The sequence below is a fragment of the Diachasma alloeum genome, unplaced genomic scaffold (genome assembly GCF_001412515.2).
Source record: "Diachasma alloeum isolate Michigan unplaced genomic scaffold, Dall2.0 Dall_scaffold_00176, whole genome shotgun sequence".
Taxonomy (NCBI): domain Eukaryota; kingdom Metazoa; phylum Arthropoda; class Insecta; order Hymenoptera; family Braconidae; genus Diachasma; species Diachasma alloeum.
In genome coordinates, this window is record NW_021680342.1 from 2,684,831 (window position 1) to 2,705,207 (window position 20,377).

Consider the following 20,377-nt stretch of genomic DNA (forward strand, 5'->3'; position numbering starts at 1 on the left):
AGAATATGATGCATAGAAATCTTACATCGAGAAAAAAAACTTCAATTCCAGGGAGGTGGCACGGATTTTCAGTGATACATTCGTAATTTTTAGGAATCCGTCCCCAATTTTCAGGGGTTTGCGATTGTGAAATTCAAGGTGGGCAAAATTCTGAAATTTAGTGATTTTGTCACTAGATTTTCAGGAACCCATCTGTAATTTTGAAGAATCTGTCAACAAATTTCAGTGATTGAAATCACTGATTATCATGGTTCACCAATAATTGATGATTGATTCCTAAACATCAATGACATGTTGTTGAATATAAAAAATTGTTTCCAATGAATTCATTAGGAGTTTATTACAGGATTTTGTTGATTAAAAATTGATGAATTTCATAAAAATCCGAATTTTATATTGATGTCATGATAAAAATGCTCGAAAATCACAAAAATCCCGGCAACAAATTAAATTCAACGTGACGTTCAATTCTTAAAATAAGTTGCACTTTATAACTATTCAAAACTTCAACATGAGTTAAAAAGGGAAGAACGAAATGATCTTGAATGTTTCCCATAAATAAAATGAATAATTTGATCATGAATATTCAAAATCGCAGTGCATAAAATTATAAGGAAGATGGTATCTGTCACTTTCAATGCTGCGACTTCATCGAATAAAGGAATCTTAAATAGATAAGGTTCCACGATATTGGAGACATGCACTTTGCTCCATTGTTTATCAGAGTAAAGCACTTGCCACCGAGAGGACTCAAATAGGTTGAAAAGTGCACCCTTGACATCATTTACTTGTCAGGTGACAAATAACAATGCAGAGCGTTGTTCAATTCCCGTGATAAAAAGACAAAAATTCACTTCTCTGACATTTTGTGTATATCATTCATTCGAATAGTCATGGAGGTCAATAACAAAGCTAAAACCGTGTAAAGACACGATCGGACTGGTCTGATCTATCGCGGGATTTATCCACTTTGGTAATGCAGGAAATTTCTCTGCCGGTTGAGACCACTGAGCGTCAAAGTATCGATCTGTGGAGGCTGAATATAGATGTCATGATATCATGCGTTTCTGTATTACTATATAGACTAGACGGGGTTGCGCTAATCTTTCACCTTTTCCATTTGTGAGTTTCTTGGCTTCATTCAAATTTTCTGAAATTTTTCCGCAAACTTGAGGATTTTCTAGATTTTATTCAAATGATGAGGAGAAAACAGACATTTTTATCGAATTTTAAATTCTAAGAAAATCGGAGAATTTTCTAGAATTAGAAATTTAAGGCGTGCTCATGTCAAAGGTAAAAAATGAATCAAATTCATGGGACTGGGGAAACAAGAAAAATGAAAGACACGTGGAAAAATAACTTTCGTCAGAACATAGTCAATATATATTTGCTAATAAATTAATGATTTTTAAATTGAATTCAATGATTCATCGAATCAACATTGCCTTTTTACTTTTCGCTGAATGTAGGTTTCGAAATACATTTTTCCAAAAAGAGACGATCAATTTTATAGTTTAAATCACAATTGGATTCATTGAACTCGTTTGTTTTCAGTTCTCGTCGAAAGACGAGAAAAATAGCATGTGTGAACTCCTGAGGCCAAAATTTGTTATCCTGACACAAAAAATTGGAAATTTGGGTTATAAAATACTTCCATTCGAAAGCAAAATTGAAAATTATGAGATTCAAGGAAGTAAATGACGAATGAAAACACAAAAAGGAAGAATTCATTATTCCTGCGCACGATAAACATAAGAAAATTGACAATTATAACAGAATAAATAATTTGTGAATTTTAAGATCTAAAAAATACCCCTTTTTTTATTGTTTTAAAACAACTTTATCCCGTGTATCTCCCTCTATAGCTAGAAATATTTTGAAACGGAATTTGCAATGAGCATTCGTAACTTTGCATGGACAGTAAAAAAGATGATATCGTTGAAGATGAAGACCTGATGATAGAGGAAGCAAGTATAGTTTTTGAGAAGTTCGAGGATAATCCAGGATTTGATTTCCTCGATCGTCAGGCATGACGGGCTTCACTCCGAATTTTTATGAAATTTTCATGCACAAAAATATGTGCCATATCGATAAGGTGAAAGCAAAACGGTACACCACTTTGGGTTCCTGTATCAAAGTGGGCCAGGCATGTATGCAGCAAGGTGTTTATTGAGTGTGCTCTATATCCTTGGTCAATGCATGATCGTTCATTCCACAGAGAAGATAAAGTTTTAATTCTCAAAGAACTATCTCTAATTTTTTCGGGCTTTTTCTATTCTTACCCTTGAAATAAGCGATTTTCTCACTGAAATCTGGAGACAAATTTCATGAATCTTAATAGCAAAATAATCCTAGGTATTATGGAGAAAAACTGGTGAATTTCAGTGGTGCCATCCCGGAAATCAGACAAAATTTCCGATCTTCATTAACTTTTTTATTAAATTTTAGATAATTTCACTGAAATTAGTGACTAAAACACTTGTTTTTATATGGAGAAAAAATCACATGAAAAATTACTTTAATCTAGGTAATCAACACTGAGAAGAACATTCAATTCAACCAATTAAATTTATTTCAGACAAAAAATTATAGTCATATTTTGTGTAGAAATTTCGGGCATTTGCTTATCTGAAGCATATTTGATCGGCAATACTCATTTGTTTATCTGAAACATTTTTAATCTGGAATTTTCAACTGAAATGAAGGAATAAATGTGAGGCGTAAAAGAAATTTCACAATTTGTAACGTAATTTTTTCCCCGCGAGCACTAAAATGTATTAAATTTCGATTATAAAAAACAGATAAATTGTACACTGTTCATTAATTTTCGCTGCATTTTCTTTGCATTGTGTGATTTTTCAATATCTTCGGTTGCTCATGAATATCTTGAGAAACATTAGCCCCCGACGACTTAAAAAACAAGATATTCCAGATTTTATTCAGAGTTGCAGAAACGAATTACATCACGAAAAACCCAGCAAGTCTCCACTGCTAATGATGCCATCCTTGACTCAGTGTGCAGAGTTATCCAGAGCTATTAGCATCTGAAATCTGCTAAAACACTCCGAAAACTCATATCTCACATCTCACTCGAACGACTACGCGTGCATTCTGAGGCAAATTGTTTCACGGTAATGCACAATGAACCGGATAATCATGTCCGCGAGACATTTAGTGTGCCAGCCGAAAGTGTGTTGGTTGCAAAGCACTTTAGTTCCTCGCAACTTTGGCTCAGTTGAATCTTATCGTTCTAGCGGCGAACATCCGCTACCTGCGAGTCTATCTCGTGCTCTTGGCAGTAGCAATTTCATCTCAGCTTACGAACCGTTTTTAATGCATCACAATCGCCGCGACTATTTCAGTCCAAAGTTCGAAAGTCTTATTGTGCCGTACGAGTGCATCGTTTTTGTTCCAAGAAGGATCCTATCATCACCTTGATTTCTTTATCATTTGCTATCTAAATATGGAGGCGTAAAGTCGTCTCTCTAAATCGTTGGCAATCGAGATAACTGAGTGATTATATATTACACCCATATTTTTCCTTGAACATCCGTAAAACATTCCCGAATAATTTCCAACACAGAGGAAAGAATACTATTTTCTGGAACATGACGTGTCACTGATTTTCAGGAATCTATCATCAATTATTGGTGATCCAGGACACTGACCAGAATGAATTTGGTGATAGATTCATAAAAATTAAAGATGGATCCCTGAACATCAGTTACATTTTCAGTCGTAATGCCCCGAGTGAAAATAAAATTTTCGATCCTTTTCGCGCATAGCAACGAGAGAGAGAAGTTTTCCAGATTGAAATCCCGAGTGTGCAGGGCGCGGAATTTTATTGTAAAAAATATCCCGATCGTTGATGTGCAGAAAAAATTGGGGAAGTTTTTCTCCAATTTTGGAGCACAAAGGGCAACTAATTGGATTAGAAATGCAGTATTCGATGGTTTTGCCGGGTAAAGCCAGATTCGTACCAGAACTTCATTCATTTTAACAGAAATTTTTCATTCAAAGTTGCCACACGACACAATGGAAATAATCGAAAATTATAGCAATAATTCCACCTTCACTCCTACGCAAAACGTCGAATACTACATTTCTATTGATTGATATTCGGATGAGGAATAATCCCAAATATTATTGAGGATGCCACTGGAAATCACTGAATTCCCGAATTTTGCACTTCAATTCCTAACAATTGGGTGCAGATTCCTAAGAATTAGAAATAGCCCTGAAAATCAATGACATGTTTCTGAAAATGAGAACTTTTTTTCCCTCTGAATAACGTACATCCATTCTAGATGATCATTAGATTACAATCCTGCTGTCAGAACGAATTTTCAGATCTCATTGACTGCAATAAAATTCAATCACGGTTTCTTTAATCCAATAAACATCAAGATCGATAGTGCAGAGATAACCCTAGTCCTATCATCCGCCTATATCTGAGTCCAAGACACTGAGCCGACAGTCGTGGAAAAAGCCTCATAGACTACGGACACACAGGTTGTATCCTAGCAGTCCACCTCGATCGCGATTATACGCCCGTGCAATTCAATGTAAATCCTTGGTACACGTGCTGGTCCCTGGTATACTACGCATTCAATACAAATGTGAACTACCCCACCGTTAAGTGAACACAATTTTCAACATTTTCTTCATTCTCCTTTTTGCTGGAGTGAAAAAGGATTATCGATGAAAACCAACGAGCTGAATTTGAAAATGATTGTGCCTCCTGCAACTGTGGGAATACTTGTGGTAGCTTCTGGAATCTGTTTCATTTTATTCAGCAGTTTCCGTAGAGGGTAAGTTGAGGAAATCATTAAAAATGCATCGCATTTTGTGGGTTTCACCCGCGTTTTACTGAGTAACATATGCTGAGCTAAAATTTAAGTGGAAATTGTTCAAATGGACGACAACAACTTCATGTGAAATTTCAACACATTGTGTTGTCAGGACATTAGTTAATTTTGTGGGAATTCAAATCCCAATTTGATGTGATGATGGGAATGCTGCAAAATTATAAACATCTAAGCGATTATTATTTGGAATTTTTCATTTATTCAGAATTGAATTCAATGCGATGTTTAATGTTCACGGGGAATTCCAGAATCCAACTTGTTATGGAAAATTTGATGTTAATTCTAACAGAAAATTTTTTAATTAAAATTATAGTGGAAATTTGATCTAAAAATTCAATTTTAAATTGTTAGGATGCAGAAGCCCAGATAGTTTCAAAGCTTCGCACGAAAAAATTGTTTCAATCGATTTTATTATTGAAAAATTAGTTGATTCCATGAAAATTCAATAAAAATTGAAATCTGATGTAATGATTAATATGCAACTAATGCCATGACCTGTCAGTATATTCAAAATTAAGTTTTATTTCATTTTAAAGTTTCACAAACATATCCTAAATTTCAAGCTGTTACTGAAACTTTCACATTCAATGAAAAAACTCATTATTCTTGAGTATTCAACACGAATAAAAGTTAATGGACAATTTGACTGTCAATGGAATTTCAATAAATTTCTACCAGTCATTGAAAAAACATTGAAAACAAAATGGAAAATAGAAACTGTCTCCGGTTTTGAACTTTCTACGATATCTACGAATGCTCCAGCCCAACTATTAACGTTATCAATGACCTCAAATCTTATTCTGCATTTTCTTCACCGTCGAATGGATGAAACTCCGGTTCGGATTAGTAACGGCATTAATTCCTTATCTCCCGCAACTATTACTGCGATAGACATTGAACATTTCTAATGACAATAACGCAACTGCTGAGTTTTTATGAGGCCGTCAATCACCGAGGCAAATGCATATAACTATAGAATGAACAGATTGAGGACGTCAATGTCAATTGAACACGTTACGTCAACCCAGTTGCTCTCAGACGCGACGTTACCTGAAAATAGCAGGAAAATACCCGGCTTATTCCTCGATATTTTCCCTCAGAAGTTTACCGATGAGGGAGCAGCGCAATTTCTCGGAAAAATGAATGAGATTATCGGCCGATACCTGGGAGAATTATGATCTTCCAATTAATTCTTATCGCTTCTTTGCTTTGAAACTCCAATAAGCTACTGATAAAGATGGCGTGGAAATTCTACTTTTTCAATGGAAAGTCGATCATAACCACCGTATGAAGGTTAATTAATGGGGTTGACCTTGAACGCTGATGGAATAAGATCGGGAAATAACTGTTATTAGTCTCCTCTCAGCATGGGTATTACAAGCGTTCTTACAGCGAACCACGTAACACCATAACAAGATGTTTATCGATAAATATTTTATTTAATTTTATTTAGTCGTTTATTCATTTAATACATTTTTTAAACTGAATGCGTCAAAGTTGACGAGTGAAGTAGAACAGGATGAGTCGATTTCGTTTGAAAACTAGTTTTTGGAAAATATTCCGAAATTCATGGGAAATGTAACAGCAAGATTTTCCCAGCGAGATGCACAGAAAACTTTTTCATGGGGATGTATTTCTACAACAGAATTACACACTGCTAGGGGGAATGGGAATTTTATAAACTGTTCAGTAGTAATTTTCCGAAAAGTGGCATTGAATTAGATTTAAGCGGAAAAAGTTTGTGAAATTCCAATTTTCACTGGATACACAGAGGATTAGTTATTGTTAACAAATCTTGTTTGGAATAAATGAATCATTCTATCAATGTATTCAATGGAATTCTGAATTTTTTTAGCAACAGGAAGACGAATTTCAACATTTTACCAGAATTGTTCTAATTGTTATCAATATTCATGGCATAATTGGACTAAAATTTATAGTTTCCATCGGTTTGTTCATTAAATTATGAATTTTCCATGATAAAATTCCTTGAGATTCCATTTGTTAACTCTTAAGCAATCTCGTTTGGAATAACTAAACCATTCTATCAGTGCAGATTCAACCAACACTCAAGCAAGACTAGCCAATTTCAAGCCGAGGCTCCACCAATTCAATAACATCGGCGGGTTCCACCCGAGACTTTCATTCTGTCAAGATGAATGATTAACAAATAACCGTTATCATAATAAGTCGAGTAAAAAATGGAGTTATCATTATCAAGCCACTTCCAATATCAGTAGATCACTCTAGTCCTGAATGAACCTGTCGTGATGCTAGAAAGTACGATGCGGCATGATAAAAATTCGACCCAAATAAGATAACCATTAAAAAGAATCTTAAAACAAAAATAAAACTTGACGAGCATGGCTGCTCTCACCGTCAGCTCGAACAACTTAAGCTAATAAACCTGTATATACCCTGATCTCTATCCTATTCCCAGATTCGAGATAATAAAGTTTGTGAACCATTGTTTTCTTCACCACTTAAACCAGTACAAAAAATCATTTAGTTTCCAGGCAAATTGGGCGCTGGATGCTGATGCTATGTGGGCTTTAATGAGTGGGAAAACAATGACGCGACAATGGAATGTTTCCGCGGCTTTCTCACTTTACACCTCGAATAGTGCTGAATCTCTTGATTCACAGTTTTGGCATTTTCATTTTTTTCACTGAAATTCTCGCGCAAAATATTTATGAAGTGCAAAAATCGTCGAGATATTCGGAATCCCCTAGACGTGATTAAATGATAATCATTTGGCATGTCTAAAAAAGAATTTTCTTCGAATGAAACTATTCTTAATTCAAAAAATTAAGTTTAAACAACAACAAACTGTTGGAAATTTTACTAAACTTAAATGACAGCTGCACTTGATCTTGCAATTTAGTAAAGTCGAATTCAATTCAATGTCAAATCGTTCCTAACATGTCTTATTCATGTTTTTCTATGTTAACCGATCATTTGTATGTCAATGACAACTTGTATTCCCAAAGTCATTGTGGAAATGAACATCACATTCAATTGAATTTTCAATAAATTGAGAATTAAGAACAGTGATTGAATGAATTTCTAGAATTTTCAATAATATTGACGCTGTTAAAAATTTTTGGCTGACATTTCCGGTACACTTTTTGGAAACTTTTATCGAAGTTAATTACCACTGAAATTTCAATGTAATTTGGCACTGAATATTCATATTAGATTGGAAATCCAAATAAATTAAGGAATTCTCGTCTTTATGCTGCTTAAAATTCTGGAATTTTGCTAAATTTTCAGTGAAATCTGAAATTTCATTTTTTTCCAGCAGTGCATTGTCATATAAATCCGAAAGTAACAAGTTCTTTACATATTCCAGAAATTAACTAATTCTCCAACAATTCCATGTAGATTAGTTGTTGTTAAAAATTTCATGATTTTATACTTGAAACTTCAGAAATAATTTTCTAACAGTGTATCCTTGATTTCAAATTACTTCAAATGCTCAATAACTACTCACACAAATGTGGAACAAATGCATCGAAGAATAATAAGAATCTGAATTTCATGAAGCCTTTCAGCGGATTATGAGGCTCGATGTTAATCCCATGCTACATACTAAATTCGAAATATTCAATTCATCAAAATGAGTCACTCTCCAGATGCATGTCCCCCACTCGCACCGATAGTCGATTCTCAATTTCGTCGTTCCCATTTCATCTATTGGGGTCTCCTCTTCACACAAAACATTTAAGGTGCGCATCAATCATCGGAACAATTTCAATTTCCTAGACGTCGTCGATGATTGCCATTGTTTTTTCTATTAATGCAGGAAACTAAATGCTGCATTTAGAAAGATTATTCCTAGTTTACAAATTTTCAATTCCAAGAACAAGATTCTTAACGTGGGAATTATTCTCACTCTTTTGACTGACAACATTTTCCCTATTTCATTGTTCAAATAATAGCTACACTGTTGAACATTTTAAAGTGAACTTTCCCGCGCCGAATCCCGGGAACTATTATCAAATGACATTTCCACGAGTAATTTCAGGGGATCTGATTATTTAAGAATCAAGTATTTCATCCATTTTTTAATAATTCGATCAGAAAAAGAATGAAAGCCATAAATTTCATTTTATTTATTTCGTGAAAATTCAGGAAAATCATGAAAATTCAGGTGAAAGTAAAAAATTACAGTTATTTCAGTTCTGAATATTCATGTTCAATTGAAAATTCAAGTAAACTGCGAAATTGCCGTCTTAATCTTACATAAAATTTATGAAAACCCTTGAATTTCTCCCTAAATTCAATCCACTCACTCCACGTCACTCTTATGAATATTATAACCAAATTGTTCATGAAGTTTTGATTTTCCTCAACACTATCACTTCACCAAAGAATAAAAAACAAGGAAGCAGAATACCATGAAGCATCGAAAAACATTACAAAACCAACGATAAAGAATAGATTACGTATTCAATAAAAAAAACATGACTTGAAAATCCTCAATCACTGCAAATGACTCACTCGTCAGATGCATGTCTCAGACATCAACTGATCATTTCCACCGGAAGTTGAATTAGTCACACGTATAGAAATTGCCACAAGAGTTCAATAATCTCCATAAAAAATTAAGATGCGTCCCGCATAGATATTCTCAACATGGTAAGGCAAATCGATTGCACAATGACCCCTATAACACTACATATACTGAACAATGGGTTCCATCGACACACAGCTGTACCGAGGGACCGGAAGCGTAGGTGCCACATGGGGCAGAGGACTCCAGCCATCGACTGACAACTTTCATTGTTGTAATGGCTTGTGGAGTGAACAGTTAAATGAAAAACTAGTCCCATCAGAAGTCGCTGAAAGATGTTCTAAAATAAAACTGTCAAAACAACTAGTGAAAATATAATTCTCATCAATTCATTAAATATCGTATTCATGAAATCGTATGAAGTGAGCAGAATTCTGCGTGATTTTTTCCTCAAAACACTACTGTGCCGGAAACAGAATAAACGGTGAGGTGAAATAATCGTAATTGTTCCGTTGACTTATTCTATTTTTACCTCTGCTATTCTCACAGTCATTCTCTTTTACGATAATAGCACGACTGCATGATAATTGCCAGGTGCGACGTATGAAAGCTGTAAAAGCTATCTCAAACTTTGTTTCTCTCTCGAAATAATTTGTCTGCGAGAAGAAACGCACATTTTGAATAACTGCACTGATGACACTGGAACGTCACCATAAATATCGCAAGGTGATATTTCAGTCGGTCGACAAATTTAATGAATTATGTCATCGCTGTGCTGAGCGTAAACACCTGCGGGTTTGAATGTCAAATTAGATATCGTTTTTATTTATGCATGGGAAAATGGAACGGAATGAATGTTTTATTGACCCATTGACATGGGTCATATGCACTTGACTTTAACTGTATGATTTTTAATTCCCTCGGGTTTCCGGAGAAAACAATTTGTTACATCTGAAATTCCAAGCGGAATCTCCCGGAATATTTAGCATATGAATTGTGTGAGATTTCATTGGGTTTCGTTATCGAAAAATGAAGGAATCTCATGAACATTAAACGATAATTCATATTTGGAATTGATGTGATTAGGTAAATGCTGGAAATTTGAGTGAAAAATTGTGAAACCACGCGAAAAATACTGCTTAATGATTCGTGAAACTTGAGCTGCGTAAAAACGCATTTTTTAACGAAAAATTCTTCTTTCAGAAAAGATATAAGAAGGTTCTATGAAATATGGAGATTTCGTGAAATTTCAACACTCAATTTTCGGGGTCATTATTACAAGTTCCTCTTGAATCAGAAAGTTTGAAATTATGGAAATTCAGGCGACATTAGCCTTGAATTGTCAACTGACTCAACACTCAATCAAATGTGATGTTGAATTCACAATTGATGCACAATTAATTTCGAAATTCAAGTCATGTTCAAAACTTCCCCATTTCTCTAGAATTTGAAACTTGAATGATTCATGAATAATTTTGGTAATGTTGGAAATTGGTATGCGATTAAAATGAACTCCTAACCGGGGAGTGCAACTATTTAAGCTCTCGTGTGCCCAAATTTAATTCACCAAAAGATTGAGTGCCACGATGGTGTGAATTCCTAGTAATTATTGTGGCTATAATTGTTTTTTTGGAATAATGCATCGTTATTTTTTATTATTGTCAATTCCGTTCGTTCAAATCTGCTGAAACGATAATTCGTTCAGGTACACAGAGGAAAAAAAGTTTTGATTTTCAGGAATCCATCTCTAATTTTTATGAATCTATCACCAAATTTCAGCGATAGAATTCTAGAAATCAGTGACATGTTTATGACTCTGGAAATCAGGGACATGATCCTGAAAATAAAAAAACTGTTTTCTCTGTGCAGAGTTTCCATGAGATTCCATTCTCACCATTTTCAGAAAGATACTGCGCTATCAAATGTTTATATTTGAATTGTGAGAAAGATATATGGTAAGAGCCCATATACCCCCTCTATTTTTTCTGCACGAAACACATTATTCGTGAACAAACATATTTCTTATCGCTGGTGGGACCGAGCGCGCTTCGAGGTACCTCAGTTAGAAATGCCGCGTGAATCGAGATCAGCTACTGAGATATTCACAGAGTCATCGTGCTGTTGTTCCAGGTAATGAGGAAATTAATACCGTGAAGGAACTAGTGACAAACTTGTGATTACACTGAGAGGAAAAAAATTACTTTTATCAAGGAATCGTTTTCATAGGAGGAGAATTTATTTCTTAGGAGCGTTTTTCTCCAGGCCAGCCATACCAAGGTGGTCCATGTCCATCTCCGAATAATGAACACCTTTAATTATTTTTCAATTTTTAATTTGGAATAATTTTAAATGTCTATAGTTATCAATGGAGTTCATTCAAGGCCATATCAGTCATATCAAGCCATAATTTAACACAATTATAACATTTGGATTTGTTTTTTCTCCCAAGTTGATTTCCTGTCAACAGTAATATTTTTTCTCAGTGTACGTGTACACCCATAGAGAAATGACGGATTTGAATTGAACACAAAACTATTTTCACTTCACTTCTGTTAGAAATTCATAAATTTATTCATTTGCTTGAGATTTTCTATTCATTTTATTTATTCATTCATTTCTTACTTTTTTCCATTTTATTTGTTCATCAAATAAACAGCCTATCTCATCCAAATAATTGAATGTTAATAGATTCAATCTCCAAATAATGACTTTTTCATTCAGGTCAAGGAAACACTTGCTTATATTTAAACAACGATTTAGTTAATGTACATAGGAACGCAAATGATACTTAAATTTACGTTTGAATAATAGCTTCCTAACGAGCTATTCGAATAAACCTAATTATTCGATTCATACGAAGTTTGTTTCACTCGAAAAACCATTGCTCTGGGTGCGTGTCATACAAATACTTACGAACGAAGACGTCGGCGACAGCAAAATTATTTCGCGATAGAATAGAAAATTCCGGGAACGTTCCCATACCGAATGAACCGCGTCCGGCTAGTTACAATTATTCGCATTGGTATGCGTTCTATTCTGTATTCTGCTCGACCGCAATCATCTAACGGTGACAGATTTAACTGACATCTAAATATGATTGATACTGAAACTCCCGGAAACGTCAGGTGCGAATGAATATTCAAGTTCCAAGTTCACAAGGACAAAATTCGGAACATAAACGTGTGCCTCAACATTATTCACAAAAGCTGCAAAAGGTCAATCATAAAAATTGAAACGGGTGTCCCTGGTGGTTTCTACGCCGTCGAATAGAATGAATACTTTTACAATGGAAATTCTTAAAAGGCTTTTATCTATTTCAACGAGGAGACGAACGTCGAGTGGCATTCTGTGGAAGGAAAATCTGTCGGAGTATATAACATTTTTATCCTCTCGGAGAATGAAAAATGCCAACGACGCGCATTGACACTCCATTTATATTTATTCATATATTTTCAACTCCCGTTTTGCATTGAGAAACACTGGATATGGCCGCCACAAGTGATAAAAATTCCGCATTTAAATGGTAATGGAAAAGTTCGATTCATTGAGATGAGATTGCATTCGTTGCGTTTTTTTGTTGCTCAATTGCGTTTTGTAGAATTCCAGGGAATATCAATTTCGCCGAACAGAAGTGTCTCATCGCTGATTGAAAGATTCATTGATAGTGAACAAACCGATTCTGTTGAACACTATTGTCTACAAGTAACGATTTTATTCAGAATTGCAAGCCGAAGTACAAATTGAAGACGAATTATTTTCTTTCAACTGATTGAACGAATTCATCTTCTTCATTTTCGTAAAAAATTCCTGAAAATTTGAACGCATCAACGCAATTCGATTACTCGTTCGAAAATTTTCGAGCGAAGAGTGAACTTTTCCTTTTATGTACGTGAAATTTCACAAATTGGAACGTAATTTTCACGTGACACTTCAATAATTCCTAGGAATCATTATTTATGCATCAAGATTACTTGTTCTAAAACTTTTTTCCCCGCGGTGGGTTCAATGTTCAGAATGTTGTCATTATTTGCCTCACTAACCCAGATTTTTCCTCGCTCATTAAATCCAGTATACTGTTTCCGCATTATCTTCTATTTTTTTTTGCGTCTCCTAGCTGGTGAGTTATGAATTTGAAAATAAATCCCATGAGTCCGTGTATAAAAAAATTTGTTCATTTAACATTTTTAATCCTTCGTAAAGTAATTTTTATATAACCTGTCATTAGCTAAAAAAATAATTTCCTGGAAATTAATCAAGTCCTCTATTATCGATTTATTTCAAATTTATTGCTGTCAACTAAATCATTTGTGGATAATTAACGAGTCATAATCGAGGCGTATGCACCACTACTATTTGTTTACAGTAACGAAAATCTCATTACTGAGGGGCTATTCACTCCATAATTAAAGGACATGATAATTTCGAAATTAAGTAAGTTTCACGTGATTACAGAAATTATTTCTCTGAAATGATTTCAGGACTTCAATTGACTGGGAAACATTCCATTGATTCGAAATCAATGATTTCCGAGAAAATAAAGTCGTTCAGCTAAGACCTTCGAGCGATGGTTAGTCCCAAGCTTCTTGTGTTGAATTCCGTTAAGAATGAAAATAAATAGTCGTGTCAATGTCAAAATCTTAAATTACTTGCACGATCCGCACTACCCCAGTAATTTCGCAGTTCGGTTTTATTTACTTCGATTGATTTCGTTGATTTCAGACGATTTCAGCATGATTCCAAAGGTGATTCCAAAAAATGAGTTCATGACACATTTGAAAATTTTCGTCTGAATTTTCCGTGCCAAAGTTCCATTGAAAAATCAAATATTCCATTGATTTTCTGTTCAAATGATCTGGAAATCAATGAAATATTTGATTTTTCAGTTAAATTATTCTGTAAAAATTCTGAAAAATCAAAAAAATTCTAGGAAAAATTAAAAATTTATTTTGTTTCTGAATATTCATGTTCCACTGAAAACTCACGGATTTCCGTAAATTCCACTTAAAACTTGAAATTTCATAACCATTTTTCCCTTAAATTCCCTTCAACGTCCCTCACACGAGATCTACCATAATATCTTCCATCAAATTCAAATAATTTTCAACAGTGCACCGCGTCGTCATGATTTCGGGAGGGAGTAGCCCTCACTCGTCCCCAACAAATCAGCAATTCGATCGACACTCGAACCCAACGGAATCCAATAACTCAATCATTCGAAGACAATCGATATTTGCAAGAGCGCAGTCCGAAAATTCAGTGAAAGTAACATATTAAAACTGCGTTAAACACAACCGCAACAGACCCACTCATGGTAGCCTTATTGCGGCACTGTGACATAAGACCCCACCGGTTTTATATTCTGCGCTATATACCGGTCTCGTAGCTCCTACCATCGCTGTGCCCCGTGGTTTCCCTCTCGTGCCCGCCATCCACTGTCACTTTCAAACTGACGACCAGACACAAAGGATCGGCTTTTCGGGATTACCATAATAACACCGGCAAAATATACCGATTGATCCAAGCAAAGACATCCATTAAATCACGAAAATAATGAAAGTGTAAACAGGAGAAACGAGTGCAATACGCAGTGAATACTTGTTGAGCATTGGCAGATGGTATTGATAGTCGACCTCTGGGTCTGCCGGAAGGTGGACAACACTAACCTCGGTGTCCCGGAAATGTGGATGGCTGGATATGAACACTAGTGCGTCAATATTTACGAGTCAACGCCGTTACTCACGAGAGTAAAATTCCGATTCTTCGGGGAACAATGTGGAGAAGACAGGGAATCGATCATTCGGAATTTACGCGAGAGGACAAGATTCAATGGCTGCACAACGCTGAAGACATTACCTGCCTCCAGAATATTTGCACATGCACTAATGACACCAATCAAATGCCAATATTGATAATAAACAAAACAGTGCTGTGATGTGATGGCAATGCCAACTGTGTTATAATTTTAAGTTTCGGTATTTTTGCTATAAAGGTGATGTAATGAAAAAGATTGCGCACCGAGTGAACGGTTGAATCGACATTATGTTGGAGCAATTGGCATCGCACATAGTGGATTAAGTAATACTAGTTTTGAGAAAGTTGTATCACACTGCGAAAACTCTCGTTTGTATTATATTTCAAGCGTGATAATTGACGCTGAAACTGCTGGACAAAATGTTTTCATGCTTGAGCTGTTTCATGTCCACCCTTCTGATGGAGGGCGACCGCTCTGGTGGCCAGGAGAGACTTAATATGGGCACATTCATGGTGCTCTTTCTGCTCTTTACAATCGAGGTCGTTATTGTTAAGGTCATCACTTTCGAGATGGAGAATGATGACGAAAGTCGGTTTGGAATACACTCGGCGTCTATATTTTTTGATCGCGATGATTAATACTCTGGTGCAACTGGTTTTGCAGGGGGTTATTACGTCTTCCAAAAATTTATGTTAATAGTATTGTGTGTGAATTGAATACTCAGAGGGGAAAATGGAGGACTACGGGGTCATCGATATTTTTTCTGAAGTGTTTGAAATGATCTGTTGTATGTAATAAATGATTTGTGGCTTTCACTTTGCTGTGTTTTCTTTTTTAACCACTTCTGATGTTCCTCTTTTCATTGGCAATTGAATGGTTAATGATTTTGGAAAAAATTGCAGGAAAACCGGGACCGGTAAAAACGAGAAGAAAGTACCAGTTGATGACAGCTGTTGCGCCTGTTGTCTCAAGCCGTTTATCATTGGTCGTGGCGTTCAGTGCAACGATTGCAGCGCGAGATTCTGCAGGAAAGGCTGCGGACGCTGGGAAGTGAAGGATAACGTTTGGCGCTGTCTGTTTTGTTATCATAGAAGGTTATTATTCTGGTGGGGTCAGGACTCGCTGATGGGTTTCGTGGTTTGACGGGGAATTGTGGTACAATGAAATATGCATAGGTGGAATGTGAAGGTCGTGGAGAATCGTGTTTCAGATTGTTTATGCCATTTTAGAAAAAAGTCGAGGATTGTCTGAGAAATTTAACGGTTGGAATAAATTGGAAGAGTTGCGATGCGAATAAATTCACGGGATTGCAAGAAGCAGGGAGATTTTCACTATTCAATTCAATGCAGTCAATCGATTAATTGAATTTTTTTAGCATATTGTCATTGGAATGCGTCAAATTTATAATTTTTTTGCGGAAGAATAAACTGAAATGAATAGGAATTAATCTGGTGGGTGATTCATATAGATGTCATTCATTGGTGAAAAATGGTGGCTGAAATTTCCGGTACGACTCTTGAGAATTTTCATCATGTTATAGTTTTACTGGAATTTACTGGGGAAAAAAATTTCTAATGTCTTAAACAGATTTACTTGAGACAAGTAATTTTTCTTCAACTCACGTGAACCGAGAAAGGTCATGCTTTCAAATATTCTTGTACTCAAGTATGATTTTGTCGCAAATGAATTCACTCAAATCGCGTAGAAGAATCTTCAATGCTCAAGTATTTATTGTTTTCATGATTTCTTTATGCACTTCCAATGTTTCGATAAGTAATATATTCATGATGTAACACGGGACGATAGTGATCAATGAGAATTTATTCGAGTTCCGTGGAGCGCAAACATCCTGCGATTTAAATCATTGAAAATTATTTACTTCGCTTGAGTAGATATTGTCTGCATATTAGGAAATTTTTTTCCTAAGTGTAATTGAAAATTCACGATTTGGTGAAGAAATCAATGAGAACTGTAAATTTCAGGTCAATTACTCCATGAAAATTGATAGACATCAGGAAAATTCAGTTGGATATGTTTTTGAATTTGAAATTAATGGAAAATTCCCGTTTTTCGAAAATTAAAAATTCCGTCATTCCCCCCCCCCCCTCTCCGCATATCGAATTTAATGGCGATCTCCTAAAAATGACTAGTAAACCGTCCATAAAATTGTATTTTTTTTTCTAACAAAGTAGAAGGTAGTATTGATAGAGAATTGTGAAGAATTAAATCTACATATTGAATATGAATTATTCAAAAAAATGAAAAAATGAATATGCATTGTACAAAAAAATTCAGAGATTTTATCAATAAAATCACGGGTCATTGAAAAATTTTATTGACGAGAATAAATTTCCCTGCTTATGAAATGACTCGATGAATTATCGGTTAGATGAATCCGAAGGTTTTTTTTACATCAGTCATTCAATCAACTCATCCAATGTTTACCGTATTATTTCTAAAATGGGTCAAGTTTAGAAATTTTTTGGAGAAGAATAGACTGAAATGAAGATGAATTGATTGAATAAATCATTGATATTGGTGTCATCACAAAGGTTATCATTCTACTGGGTTCACAACTTTCTTTAGTTTCTTGTATTGACGAGAAATTGGGTGACGATAAAATATCCATCATGAATATGTATTTGGGAAGTGTTGAGAATAATTGTGTCGCAGCATGTTTATGCAATTGTGGAAAAAGTCGGGGATTCGTGGAATAAAATCGCGGAGCATTTCAGAATTTTATTGACGGAATATATTCAAGTGGAAATGGACTGGTCAGATGGATAGGATCGCACGCGTCCAAATGCTTTCCCTAATTCAATGAATCGACTCACTCAATTTTTATGATACTTCTCCTGAAATTCGTCGAATCATGCAATTTCATTGACGACAATAAATTCTACTGAATATGAATTGATTGAATAGCTGATAAATTGAATTAGTTTCCTGATGAATTTAGTGGCATAGAACCGAATAAAAAAGAGGGAATTGTTACATTTTTATTCAATTATTTCGGTTGACTCATTCACTCACGATAATATTATTTTCAAATTTATCAAATTTATAGAACGTGGTTGGGGAAGAAAGAAAAGTGGTTTGAGACATTCAGTGGCGCGCATTCGACCGAAGAATCGAGCGGTCAATTCAGCACGGCGAAATCCCAGGCTTATGTCCCAGGTACGTAAACAATTTACTGAAATTTTGAAACACCTCAAAGAAAAAACAACGTAAAACAACGTAAAGCAAAGAAAAAACACACGTGGCGAAATAAAACCTTCCGGGATATAAACAAATGTCGGAAGAAAAAAACAAATGGCCTCGAATAATGAACCTTCGCCCTGGCATTTCATCCCGTCACCATTCACCCGACAGTGACATTGGGGAAAGCTATCGAGCAAATCATTGTCACTGGCGCACTCGTCAATTGATTGTTTTAATTCACCGATCGATTGACGGGATTCAAATACAAATCCACCGCGTGAATTTCATTTTTAATTACTCCGCCGCAATTGAAAAACCATCAAAAATAATTGAATTTCACCGGCATTGATGATGAGATTTTTATACCAGGAACTAATTAAAATATAAATTAGTGCAAATCTGATTTTTCTGATAATATCGTCTCTATTTAACTGCACGGAGCAAAATCCGTTTCTAGTTCTTTTTCGCTTATACGGGAGAAAAATCGCGACATAAATGCGAGACGAATAGTGAATTAAATAAAAATCATTTGTTCGGAATCGTAACAAATTCAGAATTTTACCAGAAATTGATTTTATGCCTGAAAAAACAAGGTTTGCGAAAGTTTAAACAATTTCAATTATTTATCTACAAACAACCAATGTTTAAAAACATAACAATGCTGTGCAAAATGTCATTTGAATGACGTTGAATATTCATGACTTTTCAAATTTTTCCTTCAAATTTTTCTGTTAAATTTTTCTCAATTTAACTGACAATTTTGATGATTGAAAATGGCTGAATCTGTAGTGTGATCTCCAGCAAACTGTAAAAGATACTTGAATTCCATAAGTTGTGCAACAAAATCCGCAGCACAATTTCAATCTGCAACACTTCATCCTCTCGTTTTGTTGTGCAACAAAATTACCGAAACATTGTCAACAATTTTGGAACAAGTGGGGCATTACGGCTGATCATTGCGTAGTCCCGTTGACTGTCTCATTTATTTTTCCATATAGCCTGCACCCAAGCAAAATATCCAGCGACTTTCCTCGATCTCCACGCGGTTCAGTGACTCCGAATTTTACAACATGAAGTGTTCACTGTACGCGGGTGAACGTTAGTGCGCATTGTCTATGCTGCATTCCGGTTTACCTTTCCTCCTCCGTCTTGCCAGGATAATTTAATATTACCCAGTGAGGCTAACGGGATCAACTTACATGCCAAGTGTATAATATTAAACACAAATTGCTTCATCCATGGGAAAACAGCATTGGAACGGGGGATTAATTGCGTAATGGGGGAGTAATGTTCTTGCCCATCGATTTCTGGTATCAAGGTCACATTTGAGAACAGCCGATAGTTCGTTTCGTAATACTGCACATGCCAGAAGGTACTTATTATTTTATAGGCTATCATAGGTGCAACAACGACCGCTGGGAGTTGATGAGAAATTTGTGGCGAAATTAATGGGAATCGGGGGATTGAGTGGGTCCTTGGACCATCGTAAAATGATTTAGAACTGAATTTCCTCGGGGTTAATTGGGTCATTAGATGCGGAGGTAGTACATCAGGAAAATTTCAATTGAAATTGTTCTTTTAAAACGCAACTCAGCAAAATAAAAATGGAAAGACAAGTTGTTTTCTCCAGTTGTTTGCAGAATACAAGTGAGAGCAAGTTTTGATCTAATGTAATCGATCTTTCTAATATTTCGGGAAGTTGTTGGAGAAAACAGGTCGTATTTTTCGTTCAATCTATACTGAAATTTCTCTGTCTTTTGAATTATACTGCTCGGAAGAAGAGGTATCCCTGAATTGAAAACAGTTTTGTTTGTCAAAAATTCTATTTTACGGGGAAAAATTTGATTGAAAATCACGAGTAATCGTGCAACTTCATTCGGAATTCTAGAAGAAGATGCAATAAGTCTACAATAGGACTGAAGTTTTCCGGGACTAATTGGTTAATTGGATGGATTAATTTCCATCATGAAAATTTCAACCAAAATTGTTCAATTTAAAATTGAGATCATCCAGATTAAAAAAAGGACGACTCATTTTTTT

The 20,377-nt window shown here is 35.3% G+C and overlaps 1 protein-coding gene across 2 annotated transcripts in view; it reads left to right on the forward strand.

Moving 5' to 3' along the window:
- Positions 1 to 4,344: 4,344 nt before the first annotated feature.
- LOC107048955 overlaps positions 4,345 to 20,377 on the forward strand; it is a 41,332-nt gene continuing 25,299 nt past the window's right edge. Inside the window, exons 1-3 of one of the 2 annotated variants that reach the window (XM_015272429.2) lie at positions 4,345 to 4,811; positions 16,039 to 16,230; positions 18,204 to 18,313. In XM_015272429.2, coding sequence (XP_015127915.1) covers positions 4,702 to 4,811; positions 16,039 to 16,230; positions 18,204 to 18,313 — 412 coding nt within the window. In that variant the 5' untranslated portion in view covers positions 4,345 to 4,701. The remainder of the gene's footprint in view (positions 4,812 to 16,038; positions 16,231 to 18,203; positions 18,314 to 20,377) is intronic. The other variant, XM_015272439.2, reaches the window with a different exon arrangement.